The sequence below is a fragment of the Orycteropus afer genome, unplaced genomic scaffold (genome assembly GCF_000298275.1).
Source record: "Orycteropus afer afer isolate SDZICR_OR568_19922 unplaced genomic scaffold, OryAfe1.0 scaffold00002, whole genome shotgun sequence".
In the NCBI taxonomy this organism is placed as follows: domain Eukaryota; kingdom Metazoa; phylum Chordata; class Mammalia; order Tubulidentata; family Orycteropodidae; genus Orycteropus; species Orycteropus afer.
In genome coordinates this window covers 24,231,750-24,243,458 of record NW_006921589.1, presented here as the reverse complement: position 1 = coordinate 24,243,458, position 11,709 = coordinate 24,231,750, and the positions used below count along the sequence as shown (strand labels likewise).

Genomic DNA, 11,709 nt, shown 5'->3' with positions numbered 1-11,709 from the left:
ATTTCCCTAGGAGAAAAGACATACTATCTGATTATCTGTGTAGGCTCTAGCACAAACAGATCTGTAACATATGTTAGCTAGATAACTAACTCAGGAATCTTTTCCATGTAAGTTCTTTGTTATGGGCAACAGTGATGGAGCAGAAGTCATAATGTCCTGGTCAATCTCACTTCTCAAATATGATCCTGACTAGGAGATCACAGACATGACTTTTTATAAGCAGTGGCTTCTGTCTTCTGTGACAAGGGTAACCCTACTCTTCACAGTCAGTTAATTAGTTAGTTGCTGTTGAGTTGGCTGCAACTCATAGTGATCTCATGCATAACAGAACAATGTTACTTGGTCCTGAACCATCTTCATGATTGTTGATACATCAGACAATGTTCTGTTGCAATCCATAAGGTTGTATTGGATAATAGTCTAAAGCAGGTCACCAAGCCTTTCTTCCTGGTCTTAGTCTGGAAGCTCTGCTGAAACTTGTCCACCATGGGGGCTCCTAATGGTGTTTTAAATACCTGTGGCGTAGCTTCCAATATCACAACAACACAAAAGCCACCCAAGTATGACAAACTGACAGAAAGCTTTCTGCCTTCTGTGACGGGGTCATCCCTGACCTTCATAGAACCCTAGAAAACAACTCCAAAAATTAACTCTCAAACCATACTCACTCTTTGCTATAGTGAGCTTTTTGTGCTGTAACCCTAATCTATAGGAATTGAATATAAAAGAATCTCCCAAACTTAGGCCACAGGTTTTAAAATAAATAGCATTCTATGACTATATCTTTGGGCAAAATATAGAGCCACGGAGGCTCAGAGCCAGATCCTAGAAATCACTTTAGCCCAACCTTATTGGTATTTGTGTGGGGGCGGGCAGAGTCTATCAGTTGCTTACCCTATTGACTAGTTTACTGAATTCTTTGCCAATAGAATCCTACTTTTGTTACGGTATAGTGACACTATGCTCAGGGGAGGTGGCCTCTCCCCCTCTTGATGGAAAGAAGTGTGATGTCTTTACAATCATAGTGATCTCATTTTTCTTTGCAAAGATTGCTTTAGGGGTGAGTATGTGACCCAGTTCTATCCACTAAAGGGTTGCTGTTGGGGATCTAAAACAAAGAGACCCCGAGGAAATGCCCTGTTCTCCTTTTCTGGCTTTGGCTGTTACTCTATAAGAAAGTGATCTTTAGGGATGCTGTAGCCATTTTGTGTCACACCCCACCAGACCAGTGGCAAAAGTGGTTCCAAACAGCTCAAGTCAAATTCTGAAAAAAGAGGCAGTAAAATCCAGGTCGATTATACAGGGTTTTATAAAGGAACTTACATATAGAAATCATCGCCAGGAATCTTGCTACAGATAGCAAAGTGCCAAGAGTCACCTGAATCAAAGTCTATTCACAATAGGGAGGATTGGTTGTTTATATACTGTACCACCTAATGCTGACATGTAAGGCCTACATGTAGGAAAGTCTAAATAATAATTAACGGGGTTGTTTTTGTACTAGTTAATGGATTTCAATTGACATTACCACAAAGTCAGGTGGTTGGTGTGCTTTTTCCTGGCCCAGGTAATTGCTTTCAGATAACTGATTCTTCCCCAGAGTGCTTTGCAGGCAGGATCCACCTTGTATGTTCAGGGTCCTCTCACTTTGTAACAGTGTGGGAAGGGAAGAGACATTACCAACACACTGAGGATAGAAGAGCAAAAAGATGGAAAGTAGCTCCATCCTTGATGACTCTGGGGCTACCTACCTCTGGGCTTCTTGTTAAGTGTTTATTGCATATAGTGCTTGACATTCAGTAGGTATTAGATAGCCATCTGTTAGATATATGAAAAAATAATACAGTGAAAGTCCTTATAGTTACACTACTTTTATTTGCATATTCTATTACTTGCTGCTGAAAGCATCCTCACTGATACACTCTAATTTAACAGATTTGCAAATAGGTTCTGGGAACTAAAATGAATTGGCCAAGCATGACAGTTTAAGGTTGGACTTTAGTGGCTGGACCATGGTTCTAAGTGGTTTAAGCAGTTGTGACGTAGTCATCCCCCATGATGAGATCTGATGTAACGTAATCACCTCCATGATAAGATATGCTGTGAGCAGCCAATCAGTTGAAGGGGAGTTTCCTCAGGGGTATGGCCTGCTTCCAATATATATATTGACAGCCTGGGAAAATTCTCGGAATTTCTGTTTGATCTGGATCCTGCATCTAGCTCATTATCATCTGGTTCCTGGAGCTGAACCAGTGGCCTACATTATTGCCAGCAGATCTTGGGATTGTTGCCTTTGAAGCCTATGAGCCAACAATCTGCCATTTTATCTGCCAATCTTGGATTCACCATCCTCGGAGCCAGCAGCCTGCTATGTTGCTTACTGATCTTGGGTTTGTCAGCCCCTAGAGCTGTGTGAGTCAGGAGAAGCCTCCAGCTTGACATCTGACCCAAAAACTTGGGACTTTTCCCTCAGACAAATTTTTCCTCTCTCTCTCTCTCTCTTTCTTTCTCTCAGATTATATATATATATATAAGCTTCACTGTTTTTGCTTCTCTAGAGGCCCTAGCCTAAGACATCAAGGTTATACTACCTAGTTTGCAAGTTTCAAGTGAAACTCTTACCTCAAGATTTTCATTATAAACCATATTATGTTTTATTTGTGGTACAGGGAATGGTCCTAAACTTCTTCAGGCCAGAGAGGCACTGTAACATAATGCCCACATTCTCCAGAGTGAAGCCTGGCTTGGAATCCTAGCCCCACCACATATACTTATTCCTCACTTATTGACTCTTGCTATCCAATATTTCACATTTACAATAATAGAAAAAATCTACTATCTGACTATTTTGCACATTAATTATATATGTCTAGCAGTAATTAATGCCAAGGTGCAAGGCGAGAGTAACACTAGCTGTGATGGTTAAGGTTATGTGTCAACTTGGCTGGACCACGATTCTCAGTAGTTTGCCAGTTACGTAATGATGTGATTTGGCAGTTATGTAATGATATATTCATCCTCCATTTTGTGATCTCATATGGTCAACCTGCATTTTCATATAACTCCAATTTTCATATAATGTCTCAGTCTTTGGAACCTAACCATGTTGATAAGTGAGGAGTGAATGTACTAGTTGTATGGCCTTGGGTGTGCTCAACTTTTCTATGCCTCAGCCTCTTCATTTGTAAAATCATGATAATATTACCTACCATATTAAACCATTGTGAATATTAAATAAGACAGTAGATGAGCCTTTCTTAGCACTGAGTCATGTGTAAAGTCAATATTCATTAAGTGATAGCTCTTATTGATAGCTTTCTTGACAGTGTCAATGGTAATAATAAATTTGATCTAACTTGACACAAGCTGTAGGTAGGAAAAGAGGAAAGAGAAGCCATGCCTACTTTGGAAAAAAAGAAAAATTACTAATACTATCCTGATTTTCTATGTACCCATATGTAAAATTAAACAAAACACCTCCCATATGCTTGTACTTGAAGTGATATACAGTTTTCTATAATGTGGTTTGTATCTTCAAAGGAGTTCCAACAGTGGAACAGATGGATGTACAAGCAATTACTTATAATGCACAGCAGAGTAAAATAGCTTTCTGAACATAAAATGAAAGAAAAAAATTATTTTGAATGAGAAAAATCTGGCAAAGTCTTGAGGATGATGTGTCATTGAATTGTTCCTTGAAAGATACTAGAGAATTCTGAAAAGGAAAAAGGGAAGGAAAGGTATTTTGGGATGAAGAAACATTATGAGTAAAGATCTAAGAGCTGGAAAGGGCAGGGCATGTTCAAAAATGGCACATAGATGGGGTGGAAAAAGGTGGTAGGCAATAAGGTTGGGAAGATATCTGGATGCTTTATGAAGTTTACACCTGAATTTTTAAGGAATGGGGAAACTCAGTTCATTTTTGAGAAGAGAATGGCCTAATAAGATTTGGGTTCTGGGATGGCAATGCTACCAGTTCATGGAACCCGTAACCGTTGCTCTCTTTAGCTATGAGGGTTAATTTTATGTGTTAACTTGGCTAGGCTGTGGTACCCAGTTGTTCGGTCAAACACTAGTCTAGATGTTGTTATGAAGTATTAATATGTGATTAAATCAGTTGGCCTTAAATGAAGCAGATTACCCTTCATAAAGTAGTTGGGCCTCATGTAATCAGCTGAAGATATTAAGAACAAAAAGAGTTTTCCATAGGGTGTATTCTGCCTCCAGGCTATAAACAGATATATTGCCAGAATTCTTTCACTCTTCACTCTTACTGTCACCTGACCTACAGATACTGGGACACAAGACTGCAGGAATCTCCAGCTGGTAGACTGACCTACGGACTTTGGATTCACCAGGTCCCCACAATCACTGAGCCAATTTATTAAAATAAATCAATCACTCTGTCTCTCTCTGGGTTCTGTTTCTCTAGAGAACCCTGACTAAGACATTAACAAAGGAAGACAAAAATATACTTACAAGAACAACTACAAAAAAATGTTAGACACTTCATTTTCAGAGTTCTCATGCAGAAATGTTAGGAATCAGAATGTGGGCTATGGATGAACCTTGGTTAGTTTCCAAATACCTGCCAGGAGCTCACATTCAACAATGTAACGAATCTAAACTATACAGCCATCTAAAATCAACCTTCTGTGACCTATTTTAGCAAAAGTCTTCATACTGACTAATCTTGCTAACGGGTGTATCATAAATTCAGCAAGAGACCACGTCCTGGTAACCTCACTTATTCTAAGCCTGCGGGAATATTCCCACCTCGAATGGCCCCAGACTTTTGAGAAACATAATTTAAAAAGCATTTTAGCATAAGTCCCACATTTGGCTTTTTTTTTTTTTTTAAGTCAAAGATGGGGAGAAGGGAACTGAAGCAGAGTGATAAAAACATAGGATAAAGAAACTATACTGCCATGATCTTTCTAACCCCAAAGAAAATCTCTGCTTGAGCCCTTCTCCTGAAGTAGTTAGAACAAAAAACATACAGGCATAGGAATGATACCAGGTCACCAGAGAGTGAAACCGACTGAAACAAAAACCCAGTTGACCACTGCCCTTGCCAAGCAGATGAAAACGTGAACACAGTCAGGGAGGAAAAAGTAAGTTAGGTCTTGGCAGTTTGTTGAGTTTCCGTGCTTGATAGTTATTGCAAAGGATTTCTTTTTAAATTTGGATTTTAAAAATTACAACAGCAGCTCATCCAGAAGTAGAGTTATAAAAGGCACACAGAAACCTTTGTGTGTTAAATAATTTCAACCATACCTATGTTTCCACCACAACCTTTCTATTACTGAACTGACTATGGTAATTAGCTCCCACACAATCAGAAGTCAGGTGCAGTTCAAATACATCCTAGCGTGATATAATTTAAGAGTTGGGAAGGATTTTAACCTGCCTCTTCTTTTTATGTTTACAAACTAAAGATAACAAGCAATAATTGATTTTTTCAAACCAACATGGTAAATTTGGGAGAGAGGTGGATAAGACATTTCTTGAGTCCTACTTAGTGTTCTTTCACCTTCTGCTATGTGTATATACACTTCACCATGCAAGAACCTAATTTGCTTTAAACCTGAAAGAACATTTATACTCAGTACAGCTCAAGAGTCCAGTTATTCATCACTAATTGAGCAGACGATGCAGTGGTACTACCTAATGAAGAAGACTCTTACACTTCTTGATACAGGAGAGGGAAGAGGTGATGGTGGTGGAAGAGAAGGGGAGGAGAAGGAAAAAAGAAGCACTCTAAGACCTATTCAAGGTGAGCTCAGAAGAGTGGCCAGAAAAAAAAAATCAACTGGGAAAATTTAAGACCATATAATGATACAGCTCATAAGTATAAGAGCAGCAAGACTAGACAAAAAGCCCAGTTATTCTTATCAAAGAAAACCCATCTGATCAGGGGATATACCCTTGTTAATTCTTAGAACAGCTGAAGTAGAAGACAGGAGGATGATGAATCATTTTTGAACACTCTGAATTTGAGATGCCTATGGAATATGCCAACAGAGATGTTCACCAGGCATTCAGGTATGTGAGTCTGAAGTTCAAGGAACAAGTCTGGCCTGGCTCCACATATCCTGGGCCTCATTTTCAGTTGTAGCCAAGATACTACTACACTGCTACCCTCTGCTTTTGGCCTATTCCTTCACGAGAAACAATGAACCTTTCTTCAATTTGGATGGCTAATTTCAAAGGTTTCAGAGTTAAGTTCACTCAAAGATCTTGACTGACCTTGAGTAGTACATGCCTAGGCATTAACACATGTTCCTTCTCACTTGTGAGAATTACTGTGAGCAGAGTGAGTGGCCAGTCATGTACCTAGAACTCCTCTGGGTAGCCAGTAGGCACTTACTGCTTGCCCGTCACCTGGTGAGCAATCAAATTTTCTTGCTTCTTCTCCAGAGCAGGAAAGAAAGACAAGGAAACCTGGCATGCCACTTGTCCAAGTTTGCTAATTCCTGCTAAGATATAGATACTATAGCGGTCCAAAGGTTGGCTAAGCTGAATCAATACCTGCCTAGGCTATTTGTTACACTTTATTTCTGAAAACACCATCCAGGACTTACATTTCCACATAATTTAGTGCCCTACTTCTTTTTTAAAAGAAAATAATAATCAAGGTCTCTTATATACTTAAGAAAAAACTCCAGAACTTTAGAGAATTTAAGGAAGATCCTTGAATTTACAAACAGAACAAGGGAGCGGGGAAAAAATGGCACTCTGTTAACTAAGGTTATGCCAGGGATTATAATAGTTAAGATGGTTCGATCATAGGAAGAAATCTGCGTGAACTCAGTAGAAAACTACCGAGGTTATTCGCTAATCAAAGTGTAACCTGTATGTACATGAGCACAGAAGCAAAGCCTTCCCTCTGTCAGGCGCCCAGCTCCCAGCAACTTGTTTGTTCTCTCATATCTAATCAGTTATCAAGTTTTGTGTTTTATATTGTCCCTTTCCTTTCACTTTCCCCAGTCACCACCTTGACTTGATGTTATAGATTGGTGAAAGTCTAGGAGAAAAGAAAGGAGATACAAGTCATAAACCTGAATGATGTAAAACTATTTTAGAAGGGTGGGAGAGATAATAAAACTTATTTAGTCAAAATATTTCAACTGGATGTGAAAGAACAAGGCAGTTCACAGGCAAGAACACTGCGTTTCCTTAATAGACAGAGCCTTGCCTTCAAAACCCAAACCCACTGCCGTCGAGAAGGCTTCCACTCACAGCAATCCCACAGGACAGAGTAGAACAACCCCATAGGGTTTCCAAGGCTGTAAATCCCTATGGAAGCAGACTGCCACATCTTTCTCCTGTAGAGCAATTGCTAGGTTTGAACTACCGATCCTTCAGTTAGCAGTCCAGTGTTTTAACCACTGCATCACCAGGGACTCCTGGCCTTGCCTCAGGTTACAATTATAAATTAAATTTTATTAACTAAAATGATAAATGTATCAATAGATTACCAAGCAGTGATAGAGGTTGAAGTAACACTAAAATAGCAGTGAACTACATAGTTGCCTGGGAGCTCTGGTAGCATAGTGCCTAAAGCACTTGACTGCTAACCAAGAGGCTGGTGGTTCAAACCCACCAGCTACTCCTCAGAAGGAAGGTTGGGCAATCTACTTCCACAGTGATACTGCCTTGGAAACCCAAGGAGGGGTCGCTATGAGTCGGATCCAACTCCCTGGCAGTGAGTTTGGGTTTTTCTGGTTTAACTGAGGAGAAGCGATCTAAATTAAGAGCCGAGCAGTGACTAAAGAACCATCAGTAATAAAAGTTGTTAGCCTATACAGGTATCCCAACTTTTCAAAAGTTCACAGTATACTACTTCCCTTTCACGAAAGACCTATTACATTAGTACCTGTTTTCACTAATTGTAAGAAATCTGAAGAGAATTTTCACTTTTACAAAAAAAGGTGAAAAGCAAAACTAGCGTTCAGCGTTTGTTTTGCAGCGAGCCGTTAAAGAGGCGGTGCACAGCCAAGCAGTGAGAGCAGCATCACCAAGCTCCTTCCCCAGGAAGCCTCCCCACACTCCGCATCTCAGCATCAGGCTGGCACAGCTCCGAACCATGTGTGCGGACACTGTGTTGGTGTTAGTTTAGGCTTTATGTGTTGTCTGCTATGGTTTGGGAGGTTACTTTTTGGGCCTGGGAGTAGTCAAAAAAATGTCCCATATAAATTAATGGTAATTGCTTCATCACTTTACGCCATTTCTGCTTACAAAAGGTTTCATAAAAATGCTCTACTTTTGGATAGTGGGAGAAACCAGTATAAATGAAGTTATCATAAGGGAAGATGGAGCGAGGATTTATCATATCTCAGGGCTCAGGGAAGAGAAAGCTCTTGTGTGAGTGCATGAGTACATGTGTGTGCTATTGGTGTTCACATACATGTTTACAAAATACGAGGAAAAGGGAATTCAAAGCCTTCCACCATGAGGTCCTAACCAACCTCTCCAACCTTTTCCTCCCACTCCTCAGCATAGGACCCTTTCCTCCATTCACAAGTGTCACCTTGTCCTCCTCTGTATTCCCCGCTCCTCATCTTTGAAAACACCATGATCCCGACTGCAGTGTTCTCTGCTGCATCTCTCTTTCTACGTCTTAGTGTCCTTCAAGGTCCAGCTCAAGTTCCATTTCCTCTAGAAAGCCCTTCCTGACAAGTCCAGCCTCCAGCATCTTCTCCTTCCTTTATCTGCAAATGGTCACTGCCACTCATTCATTGAAAAACTCCCAACAATATAGAGGAAAACAAAAGTTCCCTCACAAATATTTCAATTGGCCACCTACTGACTCTCATTCCTGGGTACCTTCTTCAGTCTTTGTCTAAGTGCAATCTCCCCAACTACATGAGAAGCTCTTTAACCCTTTGTGACCCATGAGACATACAGTGCCCATCTATATTTTCCACCTCTGAGGTTTAATGGGAAGCCACTATCTCACTTTTAGTGTGTGCTGCCATCTGATAGGAGCCTATATAACTGTGTGACTCTGAAGAAAAGGGCCTCATCCCACCAATCCAGTACCAGGGACCCCTTGGGACATATGGGTCCCACTAATTAAATTAAAATCCATATTACCTTAAAGATATTTTTTTTTCCTTTTCACTCAAAATGCCTTCCATTACTGAAACCACAAAGCTTCAACAAAAAATTCAAAGCAGAAAATAATTCTGTTTTGAAAGATTAAGGCAGGGATCATGTCTTTACTATTTTGATCATGTTTTCAGAAGGGACCATTCCCTGCAGAAAGACATCATGCTTGGTAAAGTAGAAGGTCAGTGAATACAGTAAGACCCTCAATGAGATGGGTTGGCACAGTGGCTACAATGATGGGCTCAAGCACAGCAAGGACTGTGGGGATGGTGCAGGACTGGACAGTGCTGTTTTCCTGCACACAGGGTCGCTATGAGTCAGAGCCCACTCGATGGCACCTAACAACAACATGTCTTCACACTTTGTCAAATCCTTCATAGCATGATGCTAAGCCCAATTCATTATCCAGTAAACGTTTACTAATGTGAACAAGAAGTCTCATACAATTTTCAAAGGAAAATACTACATTAAGTACAAGAACACTCTGATTCTAACATACAACATGAGAAAGACAAAATTAACCACAGTCTTTTCACTCAGGAATTTTTTTTTTTTCTACTAACCAGAAGGTTCAAGTGCACACAGAGGCACCTCGGAAGAAAGGCCTGGCAGTCTACTTCTGAATTATCAGCAGTTCTACCCTGACATACACGGGGTCGCCATGAGTCAGTGGGATATCAACAGCAACTGGCCTTTTTTCTGGTTTTGGTCTTTCCATCCACTACTTTTGAAGAAGATAGTAAGACTATAGCCTTGAGGTAAAGTACAAAAGGAAAAGGAAGTGGAAGTGTTTAAAGTGCTCAATACCAGAAATGGAAATTGGAGAGCAAGATTCTCATGCGGCAGACAGAAGAGAGATAAAGGAAAACCAACAACGTCTAACAGCAGTCAGACAGAAAAACATACCGGTATTTCCTTGGGCATCTTCCACCTTACTTGATGGGGACAGAAAAGGTGGCCTGGTAAAGTGAGGGCCCTGCAGAGATGGGTGCTGCTGCTGCAAAGGCGTGGTTTTGAGGACTACCCTCCAGTCCACTTGAGTAATATCTGACCTTGATCGTGCATGCCCTGGTTTAAAAGTAGAGGTCTCATCCAGTAAGTCATTCACAGAACGAGGTCTGTCCCTCCGCCGCTGGCAAATGTTGAAAAAATTAAAGGTTGATGCTTCCTTTTGTTCCATCCAGGAAAGGTTATCTGGAGTTGTCCCTCTCTGGACCATAAACTGTTCTTTGGCAGGGAAGACATTTTGAGCTTTGGTTTCTAAAAGCCTGCTGTTACAGTGGTCCCAAATCATGCTCCCTTTGCCCAGGGAGGCAACATTCCTGATAGCACCATTATCTGGTATGTTACTGAATACTTCGTGCCCCACCAATTCAGGGACTTCCTGAATGCCATAAACCTCTGCTTGCTGCACAGCCTTTTCTAGCTTACTATCAAAAGAGCTAAAGAAATCCTCAGTAACTTCCAAGGCTGGGCTGATATCATCCACTTCCAAAGCTTCCATGTCACAAGCTCCAAGAGGCCTAACCCTCCTAAGCTAGTTCAGAAGAGGGCTTCATGAACATTTACCCAACACAAGTTGGTGCTTCAGCAATAGAGTTCTAGAAACAACCTGAAGAAAACTTCACTTGGTTGCCTGGAGCAGGCCAAGCACAAGGACAGCCGATGTCTTCCTAGTGCACTTTAAAAATGGATGTTAGAAGAGGGACAGGGAGAAAGATGCTTCTTTGAGATTATTCTTCAGTAGGATCTCTGTGAAGATAACTGGAAGTGCTTGTCAAAACAATGCCATGGTGATCCTTGACTTCCTGGAGGAAAATAAACAAGACAACATTGGCACACAGTCAACTGTGTTCAATAAGACACAAATTGCTAATTACTTCCCCACCTTCACACCTCTTCCATGGCAGTCATGCACAAAGGTAGAAAATACTTAACAGGAGTCCCAATGTCAGGAGTACACACCACAACCAGCTTTGTATTAGAACTTATACAGAGTAAGGTGTACCACTGATAAGGAGCATTAAGGTCAAGAGCTTTTACTCACACAGAGAGGCCTTTGAGAGCAGTTGTGAAAAGGCTGCTTAGGCAAATCTTTGTGATATGTTACCCTAAAACAGTAATCAAAAGAGACTAAGAATTATATGACTGGACCTATATAAAAATCAGTTTGGAAGTCATATATCTATGAGTTCCTTCACAAACTTGAAAGCACTGATGATCCATTGGGCCTAAAGATGCAAGAGGGAAGTAGAAAGAGAGATTCTGCCATTTTATTAAACCTGAATGCTACTGTGCCTGTGCTTCTTAAGTTTAGAATATGTGATGTCTAATGAGGCATTCCTACTTCCGTAGTGATACTGCCTCGGAAACCCAAGGAGGGATCACTATGAGTCGGGACCGACTCCATGGCAGAACAACAACAATAACAATGATGACTCAGGAATCTTTGGGTAGTGCAAACAGTTCATGCTTTCTGCTGTTAATCAGAAGGGTGAAGCTTTGAGTCCCTCCAGGAGTGCCTTAGAAGTAAGGCCTGGAGGTCTCTACTTGCAAAAAATCAGCCATTGAAAACCCTGTGGAGTACAGTTCTAC

At 40.8% G+C, this 11,709-nt stretch overlaps 1 protein-coding gene across 1 annotated transcript in view; it reads right to left on the bottom strand.

The window, feature by feature from the left end:
- The window catches only part of PLEKHM3 (pleckstrin homology domain containing M3), a 249,371-nt gene extending 238,753 nt beyond the window's left edge, over positions 1-10,618 (bottom strand). The window contains exon 1 of the mRNA XM_007934715.2: positions 10,021-10,618. Coding sequence (XP_007932906.1) covers positions 10,021-10,618 — 598 coding nt within the window. The remainder of the gene's footprint in view (positions 1-10,020) is intronic.
- Positions 10,619-11,709: the final 1,091 nt, after the last annotated feature.